This window comes from Eretmochelys imbricata, chromosome 1 (genome assembly GCF_965152235.1).
Source record: "Eretmochelys imbricata isolate rEreImb1 chromosome 1, rEreImb1.hap1, whole genome shotgun sequence".
In the NCBI taxonomy this organism is placed as follows: Eukaryota; Metazoa; Chordata; order Testudines; family Cheloniidae; genus Eretmochelys; species Eretmochelys imbricata.
The window spans coordinates 216568742-216594371 of record NC_135572.1 but is presented as its reverse complement, the minus strand read 5'-3'; the positions used below and the strand labels follow the sequence as shown (position 1 = coordinate 216594371).

The window sequence follows — 25630 nt, the reverse complement described above, 5'->3', positions numbered from 1 at the left end:
GGCTGGCTGCTTCATTGCCTTAAGCCCCCTACTCAAGGAAGTGTTACGCCTAATCAGGACTCTGCTGTGTTCAAAGGTTCTGCTTCTCTCACAGCACACTGCCCCCTACCGGCCCCTGTAAACTTAAAACCCAACACACAACCAAGCAAAAAAAAAAAAAAAATACCCACACTCGCAAGAACTCACTCACTGCCCCCAAGGAACAGGGACTTGCTCCCTTCTTCCCCAGCAGATGTCCACTCAAACATCCCTTTTTCCAGGTCTGTTTGCTGGCTCCTGTGCCACTGCTCCTCACACAGAGGAGGGGACTTGGAGCTTCTTCAGCTCTTACATAGTGGTATTGAATATTTAACAGAGATTGGGTAGACAAGATCTGAATTTCTAATTTAAAAATAAGTATACGTGCCCTATTTGCATATGCATGGGTGTGTACCCACACTGTAGTGAAGTGAAGACTCACCAGTGCAGCACCACCTGCTGGCCATCTTGGGAATTAGCTCTTCAGCCTCAGAGTGCCTTCTGCTGGCCCATGTCTCACCTGCCTTAGGGCCCCATGTCCCTCCCAGACCATGGTACCATTTACCTCAGGGTTCTGCCCCAGCAGTACCCCCACACTCTGGGTCTCCCATCCCAGGGGAACCCCAACCCTCTAAACCCACCTTGCCTCAGTGGCTACTGCCAGTCCTCACTAGCCCCTCTCACTGGGGAAAACTGCAATCTGTAAAGGCCAGTCATCATTGGCAAGGGGGTAGGACCTGCTACCTTTGCCTATCCCCAGGCTGCCCCAGTACCTTTTCATAGGCCTTCATCAAGATTTACTAGGTTGGTGCTCCTCAGCTCCCCTTGCCCAGCACTGCTCCACTTCAGGTACCTTGCTCACAGGCAGCTAGCCCTTCCTATTCCAGGGCTAGAGTGAGAATCTTTCAATTCCTGGCCCACAGCCCTCTTATAAGGGCCAGCTTGGCCCTGATTGAGCTAGCCACACCTGTGGTCAGCTACTCACTGCTTTTCCCAGCTGCAGCCCTCTCCAGGGCTTTTAACCCCTGCTGACTGGAGTGGAGCAGCTGCCCCACTATACAAACACATATGCACCACACTTTTTGTAAAATGAGACTTTTCAGACTTTCTTCATAAATATTAAAGAAGAACTAAAGGACACCAACCATTTTCCCTTTGCAGGTCCCCTTTAAAATCCATTTAGTGGGAAACAGCCTTCATGGCTGATAAACTAGTAGACATTGGAATAAACCAAGGGAAAAAAAATTATAGGGGAACAAAGTCACCATTCCACAGCCCAATCCCTTGCTGTTGTAGCAGTCTTCTCAGACATTACCCTCAAACAATGAACCATGAGAACATCTGAGTCATCCCATTGTCTCTGATTCCCAGCATACTTTCATTTCAGGAAGCCTTGAGTTAAAAAAACATTGTTTAATTAGTTGTAACTGCACAAAGCACTTATCCTGGCATATACCACTAAGAAAAAAGAGGAAGAAGAAGACACTAAACCTCAGGTCTGGAAAGAGAGAGACAGAAGAACAAGAAATACACTGTCAGAGCAAAGAATAAAAGTACGACCCCTAAGGTAACTGAAAACCACAAGGGACTGATAAATCCCAAGGAGCCTTTTGTCAGTTTCCTTATAGAAAGCCTTATCAGCACTGAAGTGGACTGAAGTCAGAGATCTGTCTGCATAGAGCTCCTCCTGATAAGTATTTTTGTTTCTTATTTATCTTGCTGGTCTTTATTACATTGTTACTTTGTTAGATTTTCTATCAACTAAAATTTTGGTGACTTTGAGTAGCAAATAAAAAGGAGTAATAATGTGATCAAAGAGCCTCCACTTCTGGATGCCCATCTTGAAGGTCGTGCTCACCACCCATCGACTTTCAGTGTGCTGAGAACTGCTGAAAATCTGCCCATGGGTGTCTCAAGTTGCGCACACAAAAACAAAAGTATCCAAAGTTTGGGGCACTCTTGAAAATGTGGGACTTTATAAGGCACCTCTCACCTGCCCCTAAAACATCATTACAGTTCAACAGAAAGAGAATGGAAATTCAGATAAGGAAACTGATCAAATTAGGGTGGGTCTGAACCTCAGAGACTCAAATCGTTTTCATGTCAAAGCAGTTTCAGGGAGATGTGGCAGATAGGAGTTCTGTTCCCTTAGGATACAAAAGAGGATAAAAACAAACACAAAAATGGACAAGTTTGGATTATCATCTTCTCTTTTACAAGGCATCCAGATGGAGATGCAGGGCCAAATTCTGCTTTCAGTAATTTTGGTGTAAAGCAGAATAATTCCACTGAAGTCAATGGAACTATTCCAGATTTCCACTGATGTAGCCAAGATCAGATTTTGGCCCGCAGTGGTCAGAAGTTGATTAAGATTGATCTATCTATCTATCTATCTATTCTTCATAATACTTTGCTCTGTTATAGTACCTATCATCTGAAGGTTTCAAAGCACTTTCCAAATCTCTTTGGCTTAAGCCTCCCAACATCCCTATAAAATATTATTTCCATTTGATAGGTGGAAAAACTGAGTCATAGAGGGGGTAAATGATTTGACCAAAGTTGCTAAGAAGTCAATAGCATATCTCAAGTCTCTCAGTTCTGGGCTTTAACCACAATCTTAATCTACTGGTACTGCAAGGTACTGTACATGGGCACTTTGCTTTATCCTCTGAATGATAGATGTGCTTGGCTGCTACTGTAATACTGAATAGGATTAGTAAGAAAAGGAGCCCAACTCCCCAACCAAAACAGAATTTCTTTGTGTATCTTTCTCCTGCGATCTTCTGTATTCATTGGCTGGCCTGGAGGTGGGCTTTGACTAGTAAAATTACAATGCATTGTCAAATGGGCGATTGAGTTCAAGACAAGGACTGGTGTCTAAAGAAGGATTTAATTATTTGCATAGGTGTTAAATAACTGATTTTTAAAAATATAATGTTGGCATACCCAGCACATTCCTGAACATAGGAGCTGACATCATAGAGGTACAGGACAGGCAGGGACCTTGATAGGTCATTTAGTCCAATCACCTGCCCGGAGACAGGCCTAAGTATTATCTAGACTATCACTGAGGTGTTTGTCTAATCTGTTCTGATAAAGCTTCATTGATGGGGATTCCACAAGTTCCCTAAGTAATTTGTTCCAGTGCTTAGCTACCCTTACAATTAAGACGTTTTTCCTAATGTCTAACCTAAATCTCCATTGCTACAATTTAAGCCCATTACTTCTTGTCCTCTCCTCAGTAGATATCATGCTCTTTTTTCTAACAGCCTTTTACATACTTGAAGCCTGTTATCATGTCCCCCCCTCAGTCTTCTCTTTTCCAGACTAAACAAACCCAACTTTTAGAATTTTTCCTCATAGGTCATGTTTTCTAGACCTTTAATTATTTCTTTTGTTCTCCTCTGGACTCTCTCCAATTTGTCCACATCTTTCCTGAAGTGTCATGCTCTGAACTGGACACAGTACTCCAGTTGAGGCCTTACCAATGATGAGCAGAGTGTAAGAATTACTTCTCACATCTTGCTTACAATACTCCTGCTAATACATCCCAGAATGATGTTTGCTTTTTTTGCAACAGTGTTACATTTTTGACTCGTATTTCGTTTGTGATCCACTATAACCCCCAGATCCTTTTCTGCAGTACTCCTTCTTAGGCAGTCATTTCCCATTTTGTATTTGTGCAATTGATTATTCCTTCCTAAGTACAGTACTTTGCATTTGTCCTTATTGAATTTCATCCTATTTATTTCAGACCATTTCTCCAGTTTGTTAAGATTTTGAATTCTAATCCTGTTCTCCAAAGTGCTTGCTACCCCACCCAGCTTGGTATCTGTGATGAGTTCCCAAGATACAACCTGGAACTGGAGTACTGCTGAGCTCACCAACCTGGGCTCCCTCTCACACTGTACTGCTGTGACAAGCTGCAAACCTCTGATAGGTACTGCGCTTACACAGACATCCACAGGCAGGGATACATCCAACTGAGTTACATGAATGTTTTTCCCAGACACTCATTAACTAACAATAGAGGGGCTCCAGCCAGTTCCCTCAGCTCCTAACCATGCAACCCTGAGCTGTACTGTCTTGCACTGGTCAGAAGCCTGACTAGTGTACGTTTATTACCCAGTCCACCCCTCCCTCAATGTGGAGAGGATATGCAACAGTCTTTGTTCCTGAGCTGAGGTTTCCCAAGCACTTCAAGGTAAATCATAAAACAGGTTTATTAACTACAGATAGATTTTAAGTGATTATTCGTGGTAGGCATAAAAGGACAGAGATGGTCTCCAAAGAAAATAAAAATAAGTGCATAATCTAAATCTCAATCCTTATTACACTGGGCAGTATTCCAGTCATGTGAATGAACCCATGATGCCAATTATGTTGTAATTGTGTTTTGTCACTAGTATTTCTAGTTCTTCCTGTGTATTCCCCATTCTTCTTGCACTAGAATGCAGACATCTAAGATGTTCATTAAATTTCCCCTCTGTATTCCCTCTGGTCTCTCCTTTGTCCCCACTGTGATTGCCCATGTTCCCCCCATATTCTGACCCTTCACCCAGATCTCCATGTTCTGGACTTATCTATGGCCTTTTATCTCCTTCTCCCATTAAACCTAGTTTAAAGCCTGCCTAGCCAGTCTGTATCAAAAGATACTCTTCCCCTTCCTTGATAGGTGGACCCCATCTATGCTAAGCAGTCCTTCTTCTTGGAACAGCACCCCACGGCTGAGGAAGCCGAAGCCCCTCTGGCAATACAGCCATGCATTTAGCTCCAGGGTCCTCAGAGCATATACTGTCTAGCTATCTAACTACCTGCCTTATTGGGAGACACACTATTGACAAGATCCTCAGCCGGCATAGATTGGTGCAGCTCCATGGATTTCAGTGGAGCTATGCTGATTTATACAAGTGAGGATATGGTGCTACAGGCCCATCTAGTCTGATATACCATCATCTACCAACCAGGAACTGAACAGTGGGGAGCTTTTCATATCTGTTGAAATTCAAGAACTATTATTAGATACCTATTCAGTTATGTTACTAAAATTTAGTAAAAACTTTCTTCACAAGTAATGCAATGTAATTGATAAACACCATTTTGACTGTCTAAATTCTCATGGTTTAGTTTGAAATTTGACCCGTTCTGTCATGTGTTGAGAAGTGCCAGTGTACTTTAATCAAGGATGTTCTAAACCTTTCAGATCATTCCACAGGGGCAAGATGAACTTGCAACTGGTCATTCCTGGATTAGTCATCCTGCCCATTAAACTAGTAGGGACAGCTCTGTTTCTCATCTATTGTGAGTATCGCTGTGCATTTGTAATTTTCAGTTATTATTTATTGATTTTATAGCACTTTTCTTATAGTGGCTGATACTTTCATGTGTGTGTTGTCTAGTGTGGGATATTACAGTGAATCTCAGCATCTCACACAAACCAAACTAGGCACAAAATACCCCCAAGAATGGTGCTGGGATTGGATCTAGGCAGGGGTTATGTGTCCTAGGAACACTTCTCTGTGGCTCGCTGAAGAGCTGAGCAGCATCCTGAGGTAACCCAACAACTCCTCTTTGCTGCATGACTTTGTATGAGTAAAAGAATAAACGGACACAAATCAGACATCAGGAATGGTAACATACAAAAGCCAATAGGAGAACACCTCAATCTCCCTGGACATTCAATAACAGATTTAAAAGTAGCCATCCTTCAACAAAAAAACTTTCTTCAAAAACAGACTTCAAAGAGAAATTGCAGATCTACAATTCATTTGCAAATTTAACACCATAAATTTGGGCCTGAATAGGGACTGGGCATGGCTGGCTCTATAAAAGCAATTTTCCCCCTCTGGGTATTGACACCTCCTCATCAATTATTGGGAGTGGACCACATCCACTCTGACTGAATTGGCCTTGTTCACACTGGTTCTCCACTTGTAAGGTAACTCCCTTCTCTTCATGTGTCAGTATATTTATGCCTGCATCTGTAATTTTCACTCCATGCACCTGAAGAAGTGGGTTTTTTTACCCACGAAAGTTTATGCCCAAATAAATCTGTTAGTCTTTAAGGAGCCACCGGACTCCTCATTGTTTTTGTGGATACAGACTAACATGGCTACCCCTCTGCTACTTTGTATGAGTAAGCCATTCATAATGTGCACTTTAATGTACCTTGGGAGTGAAAAAGAACTGAAACGGTGACTGCACAATGGTGTGTGATCTTTTTAGATAGTTTGCATATTAAATTGTAAAGAGTATCATAGTAAAGTACGTGTGTCAGGCTGCTGTCCCCTGGGATCTAAACCCAGAAGGGTAATAGCAAACTTTTAGATTAATTAACTGGTGAAGCTGCACTTGGTAATACGATTTCATGTGTAACTTCAGCCTCCATCTCCCATGTCATAATACATCTCTTCCCCTTTCTCTATTACTAGTCTTAATTTAGGATTGTTATATTTGTGTTTCCCTGTCACCTTGGTATAAGACCCTCTTGCTCACATTCACTTAGGAAACCTGAGTGAAATGTTTTCCAGTGGCCACCAACACTTCTCCAAGAATGGCCAAACAGAGTCACTTTTGAGTGATTCCTGATGCTTTCTTTGCAGAATTCCTGGTCTCTGTGAAGTGAGAAATGGATCACAACCCACCAGATATGTGCCCTGGATAGAAAGGATTCATAGTGGGGAAGGGAAGAATTTGTTTTCCAAGGAGTAATTGTTTTAGCTAAGGGAATTTTTTTACTCCTAGTTGCACTAAGTGATCTCACAGCTGGAGTTTCCTCTTTCTCTGATAGCTGACAGTTTCTGCCTGGGTCACAGAGGCATAGAGAAAAACTGAGCATTTTACTCCTGGGGGAATTCTGTGCCACCACACATTCACATAATTTATGACCCCCCCAGATTTCTTTGCTTTCCCTCAGAAAAATGACTTTCAGATAGGGAAGCAAAGGGAAGCCACAAGAGCAGTCATGCAACCCTCCCCAGCAGTATGTTTTGGGTGCCCAGCACAGCCAGCAGAGAGGTAAATCACTGTGGGGCAGGAGGCAGGACTGGGGAAGACCCGGCTGGTAGCTCCTACCCAGTGCTGGGCTCAGCTGCTAGTCCTGGCTGGGCTGGGGAGGATGGGACTTCCTCTGCCTCTGCACGGCATCTGAGGCTGGTTCATATCCACTCCCAGATTTCTCTCCCTGCAGCAGAGGAGCAATGGGTGCAGGAAGCTCTACAAAACTCCCCTTCCCCCGCTTCCTGCACCCATTGCTCCTCTGCTGCAGGGGGAGGGATTCCAGTACAGGGAGCTGCTCATACCCAGACCCTCCCACGGAGCCTCACCCCCTGCACTCAGAATCCCCACCATGAACCCCACTCCCCCTGCACCTGGACCACCCCGATGAGCCACATGCACGCAGATCCAGCTACACATAGGTCCCCACCCCACTGAGCCCCAGTCCCCCAGCATCTGAAGCCGCCCACACCCAGACCCCTTGCTGAGCTCTATTCCCCCACACCCAGACCCGTTCAACTGAGCCCCAACCACCTTCACCCCCCTCCAGAATCCCATTACTGTTTCACCCAGAAGCCCCCAACAAGCCCCTGTGCATCCAGATCCCCACCTCAACCAGATCCCCCACTGAGCCGCCAGCACCCAGATTGCCCCACACACATAACCCTCTCAACCCACACCGGATCCCCCACATTAAGCCCCTTCACACTTGGATCCTGCCTTGCCTTGGTGAACCTGGCATGGAGGGGCAGGGCCCTGCGGTTTTTCTGGGACAGGCCCGGTCCTTGCACTGTGTCAAGGTTGGGTGCAGCCTCACCGCTGAGTCTGTGTCCCAGGGGGGAGCTGCACAGTGATCTCCCACCTCTGTGCAGCCCATGGCCTGTGCTCCCCTATGCCATGCTGGAGCCTCCACATTTATTTGATAAATAAAATTGTCAGAATTTTAAAATATTGTGTGCAGAATTTTAAATATTTTGGTGCAGAATGCCCTTAGGAGTAATGGCATTTGTTTCTGTATTCGGTGTAGCTGTGTTTTTCCCAGGATATTGGAGAGACAAGGTGGGTGAGGTAATATCTGTTATTGGACCAACTTCTGTTGGTGAGAGAGCCAAGTTTTCAAGCCACACAGAGATCTTCATAAAAGATCTCTCTCACCAAAAGAAGTTGGTCCAATAAAAGATATTACCTCACCCACCTTGTATCTCCATTTGTTTCTGTGGCAGGGGGAGAAATAGGGCATGACAGCAGTTTGTAAAGCATGTTACAACATTTGTCTTGGTGAAGCAAAGGGAGTGACCCATCCTGTGGGCATATAGGGCTTGAAACATCAGTGCAGACCCAGTCCTCTTCTGGGGATAGGGAAGTGAAATGATTCCCACATAGCCAGGAGTATTCCTAGGGTTTTTTTGCTATGGACAAGATGTGTCTGGAATATGGAAAGTCACTTATTCTGGGAATTAGATTTGACCAACAAATTATTCACAAACATGGCTGATTTCTGTAGAGAATTTTTCTTTGCCCATGTTTGCACCCCTTTTTGCTTACTTTTTACAAACATATGTTATCATTATTTGTGTTACCGGAGTGCCTAGGAGTGCAAGTCAAGGGCCAGGACCTCATTGTGTTACATGTTATACAAAAACATGTGCGACAATCAAGCTTTGTTCTATGGACATTTATGGCAAGCTAATTTCAGATCCATAGTCATGATTCATTGCACTCTGTCTGTATTTAGGGTTCTGTATTACCATTTATCCTTTGTTTGTGTCTGTACTGTAGCCTGTCCCTATACCAGTGTTGATGAGTGTTGTTACTGGCAGGAATACCAGAGATATTAGTGCTCCCATTAGCTTTATGCTGTAATCTCCCTCACCCCTATTCCAGGCCGATGATAGCTCCCTGGGCATGCGGTTGTGTCATGGGCTATGAACACCCTTTCCAAACAACTGCTATTAACCAAATGTTGTATAGGCAGCATTAAGGCTCATCTCCAGGAGAACAACATCTGGGCTTGTTTTCAGTTCCACAGATCTTCCCCATGCCGGGCTCTCAAGGGACCCTCAATTCCACAACTGAGGAGAGCATAACAGGTAAGATGCTGGGGTTCTCTATGAAATTCTGTTGAGCAAAGGGGGTGTTCTCTTTGTTTCTGTTGAATGCTCATATTGTTATTACTGAAACTAGAGGGCCTACCTGAGTTTGTGGGCCTATTGTACTGGGCAAGGAGCACCCGTGCTCACAACAGCCAAGTGAAAAAAAAATCGGAGTGGAGCAAAAATGGCCTTCTAAAAAAAAAAGCCCAGTTGCTCATTGCCCCTGGAAACTGGTGCCCTGCTCAACTGCCCCTAGAACTGGCCCTGTACAATTACATGGTAAAAGTTCCTGCCTGCCCTGAAGAATGTACTGTCTAAATAGAAACCACAGGATAAGTATCATAAGCCCCATTTAACTGCTGGGGAACTGAGGCACAAAGAGATTAATTGACAACTACAACTCTAGTGATAATCCCACTGCCACATATGTACCTGATATTGTAGAAAAAAATGCAATTCCTTGGCATATCATTGTATTATTGGACCAATATAATAGCAAGGGGGCAGAATTTCATGGACCACTTTAACTCTGAATTTCCCAACTGTGGTTAAATCCTTAAATTTGAGAGTGTATTAGAGAAGAAGGATGTCCCAATGGTCACGATGCTAGCCTCGGACTTGGGAGATCCAAATTCATGTCCTTGCTCTGCCACAGCCTCCTGTGCAACCTTGGGGAAGTCACTTAGTCTCAGTTTCTCACGTATAAAATGCATATTATTGTACTTCCATACCTCACAGATCAATTATGAGATGCTCAAATATTATGGTAATAGGGGCCACAGAAGTACCTTAAAAGGGTTAGCTTCACTTTTTGTATCTAATATACTCAAGTTGTTCAGACAAATGACTATCTATGGATTATTTGCACAGTAACTGATGCTAAGATTCAATATTTGGACTTAAAATGGTCTCCTAACCACATGTATTCTGAATGTGCGTTTGTGATCAAATATCTGTCTAGATGAGGCTCTCATTTCTGTAGTATCTGAGAACCTCACAAACATTAATGAATTTATCCACACAACACACCTTTTCAGGTTGGCAAATATCATTAATCTAATTATACAGATGGGGAGGCTCAGAAAGATCAAGCCCAGATTTTTGGCGACGGTTTTCAATACTAGGAGCCTAAAGTGAGGCTCCTAAATCCATATTTAGATACCTGCCTGGTTTTCAAAAGTGCTGAGCACCCACTGTTCACACTCGGTGGCCAGGTACTGAATTTAGACCAATGTGTTTTAATCACAAAATCATCCTTCCTCATATGAGCATTTCCTCACAGATATACATGTCTGATACTTTCATTGAAATAAATGATACACCATTTTGAAAACCTCATGAGGTTGTGAGTGTGAAGGGGCTCCAAGAGGGATGAGTTGAACTACAGCCCTAAGGTAAAATGTTCAGAAGCGCCCAAGGCCTAGATTCACAAAAGGATGTAGATGGTGAGATCCATCACAACACCTATCTTTTAAGCATCTAGAAAATCACAGGAACAACACTGCAATCCACACAGCTTGAGTTAGGCATCTAGGCTCCCTATACAATGAATGAGGAGAGATAGGTTCCTTGGAATAAGAAAAGGAGTACTTGTGGCACCTTAGAGACTAACCAATTTATTTGAGCATGAGCTTTCGTGAGCTACAGCTCACTTCAAGTGAGCTGTAGCTCACGAAAGCTCATGCTCAAATAAATTGGTTAGTCTCTAAGGTGCCACAAGTACTCCTTTTCTTTTTGCGAATACAGACTAACACGGCTGTTACTCTGGTTCCTTGGAATGTGATTCACAAAAGCCAGCACACTAGGTGAGGAGTTGCCTAAAATAGCCAATGTGAGATGCTGATGAGATGCTATGCCCTGCCCTTCTTATAGACCTTGTCTGCACTTGTGGTGGTGTGTAGGGTATGTGTAGCTACACGCCACAGTGAAAGACAGGCTATTTCCACAGTTTGGCATGTAGCTGCATGCGACAGTGAAAGCCTCTGGTGGGGGGAAGTGGCGAAAGGCTCTGATGGGGGAGGCAGTGGGGAATGAACCTTTCCCCGCTGCCTCCCTCCATCCAGAGTCTTTCACAGCTGCATGTACTGTACACACTGCCGCAAGTGTAGGCAAGGTCATGAAGATAGGAGCTTAAACCCAGGCTGCAGAACTTTGAAAGTGAATAAAATAAGTTGAAGTAAGGCCACCTTAATTCTGAATAAAACTGTCCACCCAGGGATTTAAATATATTGATTTAAATTCACACTTCAGCTTAAACCAGTATAAATCTCCCATGTAGATAAGTCCTAACGGCCAGGCCAGTGTCTTTCCACAGGAGCTGGGATGCCTTCTAAACTAAAGGTTTGTCTACCCGAGATTTTAACTTTTGTTAAGTGATTGCCAATTACGCAAGGTAGTTAATACAGTTGTAAAGGCTAGTGCTGACCTCCCCAAACATTTGTTCCAGGTACAAATATTTGTAGTTTACCCTAAGGCCTGGTATACACTATGAGTTTATGTTGAGTTTAGCAGCATTAAATCGAATTAACCCTGCACACGTCCACACAACGAAGCCATTTTTTCGACAAAGGGCTCTTAAAACAGATTTCTGTACTCCTCCCCAACGAGGGGATTAGCGCTGAAATCGACATCGCCGTTTTGAATTAGTGTGGATGCAATTCGAAGGTATTGGCCTCCGGGAGCTATCCCACAGTGCACCATTGTGACCGCTGTGGACAGCACTCTCAACTCGGATGCACTGGCCAAGTGTACAGTAAAAGCCCCGGGAACTTTTCAATCTCACTTCCTGTTTGGCCAGGCGAGCTCATCAGCACAGGTGACCATGCAGTCCCAGAATCAAAAAAGAGCTCCAGCATGGACCGAAAGGGAGGTACTGGATCTGATCGCTGTATGGGGAGAGGAATCCATGCTATCAGAACTACGTTGCAAAAGACGAAATGCCAAAACATTTCAAAAAATCTCCGAGGCCATGAGGGACAGAGGCTACAGCAGGGACGCAGCACAGTGCTGTGTGAAACTTAAGGAGCTCAGTCAAGCATACCAGAAAACCAAAGAATCAAACATACGCTCCAGGACAGAGCCCCAGACATGCTGCTTCTACGCTGAGCTGCATACAATTCTAAGGGGGGGCCGCCACCACTACCCCACCCCTGTCCGTGGACTCCGATGATGGGGTACTCTCCGCCATGCCTGAGGATTTTGCAGACGGGGAAGATGAGGAGGAGGAGGACGAGCTTGAGGAGAGCACACAACACACCGTTCTCCCCAGCAGCTAGGATATTTTAATCACCCTGACTGAAATACCCTCCCAACCCAACGAAGCTGGAGAAAGGACGTCTGGTGAGTGTACCTTTTTAAATATAATACATGTTATAAAAGCAAGTGTTTTTTAATGATTAAATACCTCTGAGGACTTGGGATGCATTAGTGGCCAGTACAGCTACTGGAAAAGTCTGTTAATGTGTCTGGGATGGAGCCGAAATCTTCTAGGACATCTCCATGAAACTCTCCTGGAGGTACTCTAAAAACCTTTGCAGAAGGTTTCTGGGGAGAGCAGCCTTATTCCATCCTCCATGGTAGGACACTTTACCATGCCATGCAAGTAGCAAGTAATCTGGTATCATTGCATGACAAAGCCTGGCAGCATATGGTCCCGGTGTTTGCTGGCATTCAAGCAACATCCGTTCTTTATCTCTCTGTGTTATCCTCAGGAGAGTGATATCGTTCATGGTAACCTGGTTGAAATAGGGGAATTTAATTAAGGGGACATTCAGAGGTGGCCGTTCCTACTGGGCTGTTTGCCTGTGGCTGAAAAGAAATCCTCCCTGCAGTTAGCCACGCAGTGGGGGGGTGGGGTGAGGGGGGGGGGTCATTGGCGCTGAGATGTTCATGTTTGGCTAGCAGGGATCTTCCCTGCTAGCAGCCAGGTGGTAGGGGGAAGGGTAAAGCGATCATCCCAGAGAATTGGATGGTGGGGGCGGGGTTAGTTTGGTTTCTGCTGCTGCACGTTAACATGAAAACCGCAGCACTAAATGGCCAACTCAACGGGCTTTACTTGGTATGGGAAAGGAGGGGGCTGTTGTTATGAAGGTTGCAGAAGCCGAAAGACTATGGCTTACCATGGCCGCCTGCAAGCCGAATTCTGTTGCCCAGCCCTGCGTGTGTGATCTCTAACACCAAAGCCACAGGCACTCAATATAAGATGCAAAATGCGACCTTGTACCAAAATCACATGTGCCATGTAATGTGAATAGTGTTGTTCACCGTGAGAGTATAGCCATTGTTCTGTAAAATGGATCTTTTTAAATACTTCACTCCCTTTTTTTCTTCCCGCAGCTGCAAATGTTTCAAGCCTCCCTCCTCTGTCCCAAAAGCTATCTCAGATAAGGCGGTGAAAAAAAAACGCATGTGTGATGAAATTTTCTCTGAGCTCATGCAGTCGTCCGGCACTGACAGAGCTCAGCAGAATGTGTGGAGGGACACAATAGCGCAGTACAGGACAGTGGCCAATGAACATGAGGAGAAGTGACGGCAGGAAGATCAGAGGAGGCATGAGGCAACGCTGGGGCTACTGCGGGATCAAACGGACATGCTCCGGCGTCGGGTGGAGGTTCATGAATGGCAGCAGGATCACAGACTGCCGCTGCAGCTGCTGCTTAACCGCCCTCCCTCCTCCCCAAGTTCCATAGCCTCCTCACCCGGACGCCCACGAACGCGGGGCCGGGGGGGAGGCTTCGGCACCCAACCACTCCACCCCAGTGGACAGCCCAAGCAACAGAAGGCTGGCATTCAGGAAGTTTTAAAGTGACCTTTTCCTTCCCTCCTCCCACACCCCACCCGGGCTACCTTGTGGGTTATCTCCCTATTTTTTTAATCAATTAATAAAGAATGCATGTTTTTTAAATGATAGTGACTTTATTTCCTTTGCGAGCAAGCTGTGATCAAAGAGGGGAGGACAGGTGGCTTACAGGAAATTTAGAGTCAACCAAGGGGGTGGATTTTCATCAAGGAGAAACAAACAGAAGTGTCACACAGTATCCTGGACAGTCATGAAACTGGTTTTCAAAGCTTCTCTGATGTGCAGCACTTCCTGCTGTGCTCTTCTAACCGCCCTGGTGTCTGGCTGCACGTATTCAGAGGCCAGGCGATTTGCCTCAACCTCCCACCCCGCCATAAACGTCTCCCTCTTACTCTCACAGAGATTGTGGAGCACACAGCAAGCAGCAATAACAATGGGAATATTGGTTTTGCTGGAGTCTGAGCAAGTCAGTAAACTGTGCTAGCATGCTTTTAAACATCCAAATGCACACTCTACCACCATTCTGCACTTGGTCAGCCTATAGTTGAACAGCTCCTGACTACTGTCCAGGGTGCCCGTGTACGGCTTCATGAGCCAGGGCATTAAGGGGTAGGCTGGGTCCCCAAAGATAACTATAGGCATTTCAACATCCCCAAAGGTTATTTTCTGGTCTGGGAAGTAAATCCCTTCCTGCAGTTGTTTAAACAGACCAGAGTTCCTGAAGATGCGAGCGTCATGAACCTTTCCTGGCCATCCCACATTGATGTTGGTGAAACGTCCCTTGTGATCCACCAGTGTTTGCAGCACCACTGAAAAGTACCCCTTGTGGTTTACGTACTGGCTGCCCTGGTGGTCCGGTGCCAAGATAGGGATATGCGTTCCGTCTATAGCCCCACCACAGTTAGGGAATCCCATTGCAGCAAAGCCATCCACTATGACCTGCACATTTCCCAGAGTCACTACCTTTGATAGCAGTAGCTCAATGACTGCGTTGGCTACTTGCATCACAGCAGCCTCCACAGTAGATTTGCCCACTCCAAATTGATTCCCGACTGACCGGTAGCTGTCTGGCATTGCAAGCTTCCACAGGGCTATTGCCACTCCTCAACTGTGAGGGCTGCTCTCATCTTGATATTCTTGCGCTTCAGGGCAGGGGAGAGCAAGTCACAAAGTTCCATGAAAGTGGCCTTATGCATGCGAAAGTTTCGCAGCCACTGGGAATCATCCCAAAACTGCAACACTGTGTGGTCCCACCACTCTGTCCTTGTTTCCCGGGCCCAGAATCGGTGTTCCATGGCATGAGCCTTCCCCAGTAACACCATGATCTCCAAATTGCTGGGGACCGTGGTTTTAGAGAAATCTGTGTTCATGTCCTCATCACTGCGCTTCCGTCGCCTCCTCGCCTGGTTTTTCAGGTGCTGGTTCTGCATAAATTGCACGATAATGCGCGAGATGTTTACAATGGTCATAACTGCTGCGGTGAGCTGAACGGGCTCCATGCTTGTTGTGCTATGGTGTCTGCTCGGGCAATCCAGGGAAAAGGGCGCAAAACAATCGTCTGCCGTTGCTCTGACGGATGGAGGGGTGACTGACAACATGGCTTACAGCGTTGGCTTACAGGGAAATAAAATCAACAACATGAGTAGCTTTGAATCAAGGAGAAACAGAATGGCCCCTCAAGGATAGAACTCAAAACCCGGGGTTTAGCAGGCTGTTGATTTCATGGAGGGAGGGAGGAGAAAATGAATACAAAACAAATCTGGTCTATTTCTTGTTTTGATCCACTTAATCTAGCTTTATACATCTTGCTGGCAGCAGACGGTGCAAGTATGACTGCTGGCCATCGTCATCTCCTGGGTGCTTGGCAGAAGACAGTGTAGTAGGACTGCCGGCGGGACTGAATCGCCATGAGACGAAACTTAAAAGGGAAATGACCTGGCTGAGTCACTCCCATGTTTGCCCAGACGCCCCGACCGACCTCACCGAGGCCTGCTAAAAGAGCACCCTGGAGTACGGCAACAATGGCTACCAGTCATACTGCACTCTCTGCTGCCAAAAGGCAATGAGCTGCTGCTGTGTAGCAATGCCGTACCATGTCTGCCAGCACCCAGGAGACATATGGTGATGGTTACCTGAGCGGGCTCCATGCTTGCCGTGGTATGGCGTCTGCACAGGTAACTCAAGAAAAAAGGCGCGAAACGATTCTCTGCCGTTGCTTTCATGGAGGGAGGGAAGGGGGAGGCCTGACGACATGTACCCAGAACCACCCGCAACGATGTTTTAGCCCCATCAGGCACTGGGATTTCTACCCAGAATTCAAATGGGCAGCGGAGACTGCGGGAACTGTGGGATAGCTACCCACAGTGCAACGCTCCGGAAGTCGACGGTTGCCTCGGTACTGTGGACACACTCCGCCGACTACATGCACTTAGAGCATTTGTGTGGGGACACACACAATCGACTGTATAAAAACGCTTTCTACAAAACCAACTTCTATAAATTCAACCTAATTTCGTAGTGTAGACATGGCCTAAGATTAACTTTCTGAGTGCCTCCATTTAAACAATCCCTTAGGTACTTTTTAAAATGGGACTTAGGCTCCTAAATCACTGAGGTACTTTTGAAAAATTTATTCCTAGCTTTTGTGAAATATTGACAAATGATCTCCCCTGGTATTCAATCAGTACTATGCATTATCAATTCATCCCCAATTTTAGTTAGTGAATTGTTATTCGTGAATATTACCAAAGTGTTTGGATGAACAAATTTGTGGCTGTTTGTCTGAATCACATGGTATTGTTTCTGCTGCCTGATTGGCAGAAACTTTTTAAACAGGATATATAATATAATATAATGGTAATTAATTAATATATATAGGAAAATTAACATGCTAGTTTTATCCATGTAGCTTTTTTTAACTGTTCAACCAGCTCTAATGTACAGTGATACTGTTCCTAAAAATGATTCCATCTTTGAATTGAATTGCTCAGAGAGGAATTGGATTTTCTTTTCAGTTGTACAGACTACCCCAGGCCTGCCTGAGACACAACCTGATTCCGGCACAATCACAACTACAGCTCGTGACAGAACAGGTACGCCTGTGGAATTTATAATCCCATTTAAGATATCAGTTTGATAAAAGTAGAGGAGGGCCTAAAACAGAACCTCATATCTAGCCCCTCTTTTCTAAAGTTTGGTGGAGAATAAGGTTCAAATATCCTGATCCAAATTTGACCCTACGGTTTTGTTTTTGATTGAATCCAAACCCTAAAGGGGCCTATTTTCCAGATCCAATTTGGATGCAGCCTTAAAATGACTAAAATACCATGAGAATATCTGTTCTTGGAAGATTTCCACCATTCTAGATGGCAGAAATTTGTCCATTTTAGCTAATATCAGGACATTTCTTTCACTAGGGATCAAAATCTCCCAAGGACAGTTCAGTAGGTTTTGGCACTGCCAAGCCCTAAACAGCTTTAAATGCTAAATCCAAACCTGCTATTCAGGCCATCTCTAGAATTTCTTGACGTTGGATAGTTACTTCTGATGGTTCCTGTGGGATACTTTCTCTGCCTGACTTGCAGGATGGATATGGAGCTACAGTGCTGGGCACATTACAATATTTTAGGCATATAGGGGACTAGATGGGCAGATTAAGTATTGTGTTGAAATATACAGACATGTCTGTATTCAGCTATACATACATGGTGAGGACCTCTCCCCTTACACGGATGTAAATGAAGATTAATTGAATTAAGGTCCATGAAGATGGACCTTTGTACGCAGGGATAGTTTAAGGTTATGAGGGGCCCAAGGCTAATGGGAGGGAAGGGCCTAAGTAGGAATTACATATTGCAAAGAAATAATGAAGTCATCAAACATTTATGTACATACATATTTACATATTATTTATTTATGTAAAATTAATAACTTTATTCTACTCTCACTACACTCAATTCTTCAAACAGTTACTGCTGAGTCAGAGGGAGCATGAGGGATGCTACGCTTTCCTTCTCTTAGGCCTCCTTCCTCCTAGGTAATGAAGTGCTCATCTGTAGGAGGACGAACACTGCAACTTGCCCCATCCTGCTCACCTCTTCCAACCTTGTGCTTCTACCCTCAGCTCTCCATATGACACAGCGCAAAGCCAAGCCCTGTAGGTGTTTCCCGCAAGCTATGGACTCTACACCACATACCCTGTCTCACTCTGTCTGCAGTCTGGGAGGCAGCCAGCTTTTGTTATGTAAAAGAAAACCACTCAGGTGTAAAATCCACTGAAGCAGAGGAAGTAGCAGTGGGAAAATTACATTGGGTGACGTATTTTAGGCTGTCTTGCTCTGAAAGCTGCCTCCCAGTGTTGCACTAGCTAAGGAAAATGAATTACTGTTTTCACATTGAACCCAAATATTATTTGTGGGATGATATCCAGTTTGTGTAGTTAATCTCCAGTGATTCATCACATCAGGCTAATCTGTCACCAAGCTCTTCCACAATTAGAATAATACAATAGAATCATAGGATTGGAAGGGACCTTAAGAGGTCATCTAGTCCGGTTCCCTGCACTCATGGCAGGACTAAGTATTATCTATTCTAGAATGTGTGATCAGCAGCTCTGACATGAGGTTTTTTAAGCATGAGTTCTGTGTGCACCAGACCCGTATGGTTTGCATTGGTTTGTTTTAAGCTTTCTGCAAGAAAAAGGCAACAGCTAGAAGTGACACAGATCTTTAGATGGTTGCCCAGTCATAATATTTAGTGCTTCTGTACTATGTTAGCTCTTCAGAATCACTGTACAAGCATTAAACAAACTTAAAGCCTTTCAGTTTTTGAATGACTAGGAATTGACAAAACAGAGCTATTCCCTGTTTTGTTCTCTGCCCCCCTGAACAAAAAGACTTCATTGAAAATCAGCATCTTAAAAGAACCATTCAGGATCTTTCAAAAGAACGGTCCAACCAAGGCTGCTGTAGTGACACCCTTGTTACATCAGGTCTGGTGTTTGTTTAGGGCTGGGTAGAATGAAAGGAGAGCTTCCTGTTTCGTTTGCATGTGTAAATCAAGCAGACCTTGCTTATTTTTTTTGCCTTGAAGTGCTCAGAGTTTAGGGGAGGAAAGTGAATGAAATTCTGCTTATACCAGGGGTGAAAAAGCAGAAGGGACCAAAATCTATTCTTGTACAAAAATCCGTTCTCCCTGAAGGCTACACAGGTGTAACTGTCAGCAGGAATCGACCTGTGTTCTAGAATCACACACATTCCGTGCTTACCCAACATTTGCCACTTGGGAGAGAAGTTAGTTTGAGTTGGGGCAGAAAAATGAGGACTAACTTCAGGTTTATTTAGCTTTAAGTTTTTGGGATGAAACTCAAAAGAAATCAAATGTGAGATACTTTCATGATGGATTGAACTGCTAGAGAACCAGCATATGGACTGAACCTGCCTTTAGCCTGTTCAGCCAGTCTTTCTATCATAGCCTGCTAAGAAGTGGATTTAAAATCTGTGAGGGAAAGGGGAGGGAGAAACCTACAACATTGTGTGTTGAGCTTCCTCCAGTGCTCTTGCAACCCCTTAAAAGTACAAAGATGTGCTGGCCTTTGGAACTAGGCTGAGCATGAGGAAAGAACTTTGTTGCCTGTGCATCCCAGTACAGAAAAATATATCAAAGAAAAAAATTAGATTTCTTTGATTTTTAGTACAGTTCAATACAGTATGGAACACAGTGCATCATAAATCTGAAGCCCCTCAGTGGAAGGTATTGTTAAAGTACTGGTATCCAGAATGGGATGTTTTGTTTTGTTTTGTTTTTCCTACAAATGTGTGGGAATTCATTCCTTATACATGGGAGGGGCAATAGTTCTGGCTGGAGTTGGATAGAGTGTGTGCAGGTTCCGTGCAAGCTTCCCACCCTACCTCTCTGGTACTGCCTCTTTCCCCCGCCACCCCCTTGCTCTGCCCACCCTCCCCCCCCCCACCCCGGCACTCACCAGTTGTCCAGAAACAGGACCCAGCACACATAGAAGATAATGGTGAAAGGCACTAGGACCCAGGAGGCAGCATCCTGGAACTGCCTGCCAGCCTCAGCCCAGGAGAAGGACATAGGGAGCTTCTTCCCACCCTGACAGCTAAGCAGAGCTTCAGAGACTCAGGGATGGGGGAAGCTGGGGCGGGGAGACAATGCCTGCTCAAACTGTATCCGCAACTGGCACATGTTCCCGTGGTAACCGGATTTTGAGTGTCCGGTCACCAGTGTTAACCAGATACCTGGCAGTGTGTTCCTGCAGTGCGGGGAGACGCAGCTGAGCTCCTTCCAAGCCACAGGGGACTGCTTTGCCTTTCCTGCTGGCAGGAGTGCTCTAGCAGGGCTACATGAGCAAGCTTGCCCTCCCCCACCACCCCGGCCGTGCCCCATGCCTGACCAGTAGGGCCTAAAAATAGGAGGGCCTAAGGCTATAGCCTTATTAGCCAAATGGTTAATCCGGCCCTGTTTGCATGCCTATTAGATAGATGCTGTAGTGAGGGCTGAGATGGAACTTGTGTTTAAATGCTTACATTCAGGTGCTTATCATTCTTTTTAAAGTATATAAACTGGTAATTGGTCATGCTTGTTCCCAACCCAAAAGTGAATTTCTGGAAGTTTAGTACATTTGACATGGATGTTTCGGAGATATATGAGTGTGAGTAAACAGCATTTGCCCACCACATTTGCAGATGCTTTTTTATGCTCAGATTACTGAACCAGGCTTTTCCTTCAAAGCAGAAATTTGCCATGGATATACATATGTGTAAATCAATGGAACAATTTTTCCCCCCCGTTACACTAGTGTAAATCCTAGTTAACTCAGTGAAAGTAAGTGACTTCCTTCAAATTTATACAGTTGGAAATGAGAGCAATATCTAGCCCACAGAGAGTTGAACCTGTTCACACAAAGTGTGAGTCTGGTCCTGAGGGACAAATTTGGTCCTTACCCATACTCCTCCATTTCCATTGATGTCAAATTCACACATTCACATCCACTCACCCCGTGGCCCACGCAGTTATGTTTATTTAATTGACTATGAGAGATGGGCCTGAACCAAACCTTCCCTCTCACCCAAAGCACCCCAAACTGTTTGTATTGGGAGGTATTTGAAATATGAATCTGTATCCAATATCACATCTAGTCTCTTTCTCTATAGTGTGCTGACACAAAACTCCAGATGCAAACACTCATGAGCTTTGGGAGGCCTGAGACCTGGATGCAAAGTCTGCAGCTGGGGTGCAGTTCTAGTGTCACAGTGTAGGGCAACTGCGCTTGTATTTCCCCTCAGGGGTTCAGCAAGGACATCCACTTCCAGGCTTTCGGTTCCCCTGGCCCTCACCTCTCTTGGGTGGAGACACATCTCTCTCTTTTCTTTTCCGACCAGGATATTTTTAGGCTGAACAGTTTTATGCCTTTATTGTGGTATTTCCTGCAAAAGACAGACTGCCTAAACAGACCTGCTTGCTTTTTCTCCCAGAAGCAGGTAATCAGTAGACAGTAGGTTTTTATTCCCAGGTCGTAGCTTCAAAGGCCTTCCAAGTACCTCCTAGGAAACCCACTTCATATGTATTATCCCAAACAGATTTTTGAAGTTCCTAATGTATTCCCAAGGTTTACATTAGTCCGTCTCCTGAAAAAGTTACTGTAGAATTGTATGTAACACATAAACTGTTACATTTTTAATGCAATAGATCCCATGGGTATTAAACTTAATTCAATAATGTTTAACTTAATTCAAGTAGAAATTCAAATAAACCCCATCTAATATATACATCTAATACCTACAAAGTCTAATCTATATATTTAACCTATATAGATGTGACATCTTGAAAATAAAACACATAGGACCAACTTCAGAGATGAGTCAACCAGATTCCTGGTGCGGTTAATGTGTGTGTAACTGAAGAGACTGAGTAGCAGCTGATTCAGAACCAGTTAGGCTCATCCATAGTTCTGCTGTACCATGGCTGACCTGTAGTGAATCCTTTACTGGCATTTATCCACCTGACCACTGGTCTTCCCTGCCTTTCCAGTGATGTCCTGTAGGCATTGGAAGGGTAGAGAGTTTCCCAGCTGTAAATAAGATTTTTGCCTCTCATCTCTCTGTGATTTATTTTATAAGTTGACTGTCTCTTCATTTCTGTTCAAAATTCTATGTTTTTCTATGTGGTCATGTCCCCTTCTACAGCTAAACCCTTACAGTGGGAGGGGCACCGAGGGAATTACTACTTATTTTCTAAAGCCAAAGGGGTCTGGAGTTCCAGCCGAACAGAGTGTGATGAACAGAGCTCGGATCTAGTTGTCATCAGTGACAGAAAAGAGCTGGTAAGATCAAACACTGCTTTGTGGGAATTGAGATTATGCTGAATGCCCAGATCCTCAAATGTACTTAGGTGCCTAACTCCCACTGAAATCTTTGAGGTTCTGAACTTAAGCCTCCAATACTCAGGTTTGTAATCAGTCCTTCCCACTGCAGACAGCTTTCCATGACCAGATCACTGGGTCTCTGTAAGCTGTTGATACCAGACACAGTCATCTGTATAGCAGTGATTCTCCAACTTCTTCATTATGAGCATCTCTTCTAAAGAAAGAGATCCTTTCTTGGGCTCACCAGTCCCCCCAATACCTCAGTTACCCACCATTTTGTTATCAACATGCTGCATTCTGCAAAGCACCAGGAGAGGCCTCAGAGTTTGAGAAAATGCAGCCACAGTGGAGGTTCTGATCAGAGGCCTCAGAGGAATGAGATACATCTCTCTGATCTCCGATTAATCAAGTATCCAACCATGCACGTGAATCCTTTGACAACAATGAAGGAGATTCAGTAACCTAAGGCAAAGTAACCTCACACAGTGTGTAAACTAGTATTTCACACTCACTGTAAAGCCTCATCTACGCTGAGGGTTCAGAGCTACATCAATTTAAACCAGCTGAAGATCTGGCCCTCCAAGTATAACCACATCAAAGGACCTCATTATAGTACAGCTAAGCTTTAGAGAATTAAATTGAACTATTTAACTTTATAGTATGTAACCTTGGGATGACGTACCCTGATCCCCACAGTACCCCTGGCTAGCTCTAGTGCCTCACCTCCTCCCCATCCCACCTCATTCCTCTTGGGGTGATTTGCATACCCCAGAGTGCAGAGAGGAAACAATCCCTGTATTCATCTCATGTGCATAGGCTGCGGTCATCCCTCTTTCTTGTTTGGAGTAAGCCAAGGTGGGGAAAAACTCCTTCCATCCTCATAACCTCATCTATCCAAGCTAGGAGCCAGGAAAATTTGCACTAGAATCATATCCCAATATCCTAGTTAACAACGTGAATTATCCCAGGATTCACACAGTCACTAACAAAAGAGGTTAGATCCTGTCTGCATTACAAATATTAACCATGTTGCAACTACGTCAAGGGACATTTGGTTGCCAAGAGGAATGAGCTTAAGTGTGAATTGCAGAGTTATACACAGGAGTAGATCATTGGTTTGCAAAGTAATTGTAACTGGCAAAATGAAGGCGGTAACATTTCTCCAGTTACTCTCAATTCAGATGATAACCTGGTTCCTGGCTCCCACAGCCATTACAGACACAGTGGTAAGAGCAGGATAAAGGAGATGTTCTTTGGATTTTCCTCTCACATTTCCTTTGTGTCACTGATTCACCACACACTTCCTTTCCTTGTCAGGAGTTTCTTCGTAATAAAACAAGGGATGCTGATTATTTCATTGGACTAACTTACTCAGAGATGGAGAGGAGATGGTATTGGATTGACAAGACAGAGCTTACGAGAGGCCTGTATGTTTATTCTTTTCTCTCATAGCTAATGAACATAATGGGCCAGAGCATCATCATTTATATGCATGTGTTCAAAATGAGAATCTGGCTAAATAAATGTAAGTGAATCTACCAATGCAACTTCTAGTTCATTGTGGATAGTGCTAGAATCTCCTCTGAAAACAGGCTGTGATTTCCTGTGACTTTGTCAAGTGAACAGTGTTTGCTGAAGAAGTCAGTGCCATTGTCACATGGGCAGAGGGCTCCTTCTAGTCTGGAATTTCATTGAAGCTGTCTCAGAAGAACTGCGTTTGTCATCGAAGTCTACATTAGTGTCAGACAGGACTGAGTTTTTTCCCTGGGGCTATTATGGGGAATAATGTTAGCAGATTCTGTGCTTGAGGGAGAAGGAATATCTCCTTAGTAGAGGAGGAGCACGAAGAAGGGAGATGCTTGTGTATGCGTGCGTATACGTATAAAGAAATGAAAATAAGGATTTAGTTCAACAGTTCAGCTTCTTTTTTGGTTATTTCTCTTTGCCCAGATTTACTCTGAAACCAATGACATTGGAGTATGAAAATGACTGTGCAGTTATCAGAGCTGGAGAAGTGAGTCCTGTATCTTGTCACCAACTAAACCACTGGATCTGTGAGAAGACAATGAAATAACTCTTGTTTTGTAGGATGAGTCCCAGCACAGGTAGTCTGTGGCACTGGAATCCAGCTGGAGCATTTCCCCCTAATCTCAGACACAAATATGCACATGTATTCTCATTTTATAATAAAAGGAACCATGATATGATCCTGGCCTATGGCACTTTTTATTTTCTATCCACAACAAATTCCAGACCAAGGTATGCATTTTGGACACCATTTCTGGATGCATTTTCATCAGCACATTGTAGGAAGAGTAATGGAGGACTTCGTTTTCTGTAATAAGGACTCTTCACCAATCTGATAGACTCTGCCCTCCATGGAGGGTCACACATGCTGAAAGGATATAGGGTGCAAGAACTACTCAAGGGCCAGGAAAGATCACAGCTCCTACCCATGGACTGCTCTCTGCAGAGCAGAGGTGGGCATGAAGCAGGACCATAGCCCTAGCTCCTCCTCCCAGCATTGTGCAAAAGCATTGGGCCCTAATCCACAAAGAGCCTTAGGCATGGCAATGCAGTCCAGTTCAATGCCTAAACTTTAGGTGTCTGGCTACCCAGTGGAAGCCATAAAACCTGAGTTGGGCACATAGGCTCCCTATAAGATTCATGGGGAGATATACGTGCTTGAGAATGGGATCCACAAAAATTCCCACACGCTAGGGCATGGAGCTGTCTCACCAACCACTAGCAGATCCTGAGGAGAGGGGTGTGTCCTAAGCCCCACCCCTCTCTGGGTCTTAGGCACCTAAATCCAGGATGGAAGGAGGCTCTTGTCTCTGCTTGGTAGTCACCTGGAATTGTCTCCTGGAATCAGGCTCCTAAGCCATTTCTTGTCAGAAATGCAGTGGCACATGCTTAAGTTCATACTCCTTTATAAACTTTCACCCAGCAGTTATAGCACTCACTTGGGATGTGAGAGACACTACTTCAGTCCCCCACTGGGGCTGAGGAGAAAGAATTTGAATGTGGGTTTCCCACCTCTTTGGCGAATTCCCCAATCACAGAACTATAGAGCCATTGTCTTGCTGGCCCAGTGTACATTGTGTGTATAAATAATTATGTAACAGCTTCAAGAGGAGGGCGTGAGAGAGCCCTATATCAAAACATCTCATAGTCCAGTGGCTAGGGCAGTCTCTTGGAAGACTGAAAACCTAAATTCAAATCTCTTGGCCACAGCAGGTAGAGGACAGAACTGAACTAGGATCTCCCACATCATGGGTTTATAAGGGCTGTCTCCCTTCTTCCCAACTACCCTTGTGTACAGTTTGGTGCTCTCCG

General features: G+C 44.7%; 1 protein-coding gene across 7 annotated transcripts; it reads left to right on the top strand.

Moving 5' to 3' along the window:
• The first annotated feature begins 1497 nt into the window (after window positions 1-1497).
• Window positions 1498-24498, top strand: LOC144268678 (killer cell lectin-like receptor subfamily B member 1F). Of its 7 annotated transcripts, none has more exons than XM_077823807.1 (8): window positions 1498-1585; window positions 3773-5319; window positions 9036-9104; window positions 16920-16997; window positions 18029-18061; window positions 22113-22249; window positions 23609-23718; window positions 24242-24498. In XM_077823807.1, exons 2-8 carry the CDS (start codon window positions 5241-5243, stop codon window positions 24363-24365), a joined length of 630 nt encoding a protein of 209 aa, XP_077679933.1. In that variant the 5' UTR covers window positions 1498-1585; window positions 3773-5240; the 3' UTR covers window positions 24366-24498. The 7 variants fall into 7 exon arrangements, with proteins under 7 accessions (XP_077679933.1, XP_077679941.1, XP_077679959.1 ...); XM_077823815.1 differs by lacking the exon at window positions 1498-1585 and adding an exon at window positions 1606-1712; XM_077823833.1 differs by lacking the exon at window positions 1498-1585 and adding an exon at window positions 1609-1712 and having other exon boundaries at window positions 5234-5319.
• Window positions 24499-25630: the final 1132 nt, after the last annotated feature.

Excerpts from the sequence above, each read along its gene's own strand:
- LOC144268678 (XM_077823807.1), top strand. The coding sequence starts at position 5,241 with ATGAACTTGCAACTGGTCATTCCTGGATTAGTCATCCTGCCCATTAAA. Across the intron at positions 16,998-18,028 it reads TACAGCTCGTGACAGAACAG|CTCTCCATATGACACAGCGC; the intron begins GTACGCCTGTGG and ends TTCTACCCTCAG. Across the intron at positions 18,062-22,112 it reads ACAGCGCAAAGCCAAGCCCT|CTAAACCCTTACAGTGGGAG; the intron begins GTAGGTGTTTCC and ends CCCCTTCTACAG.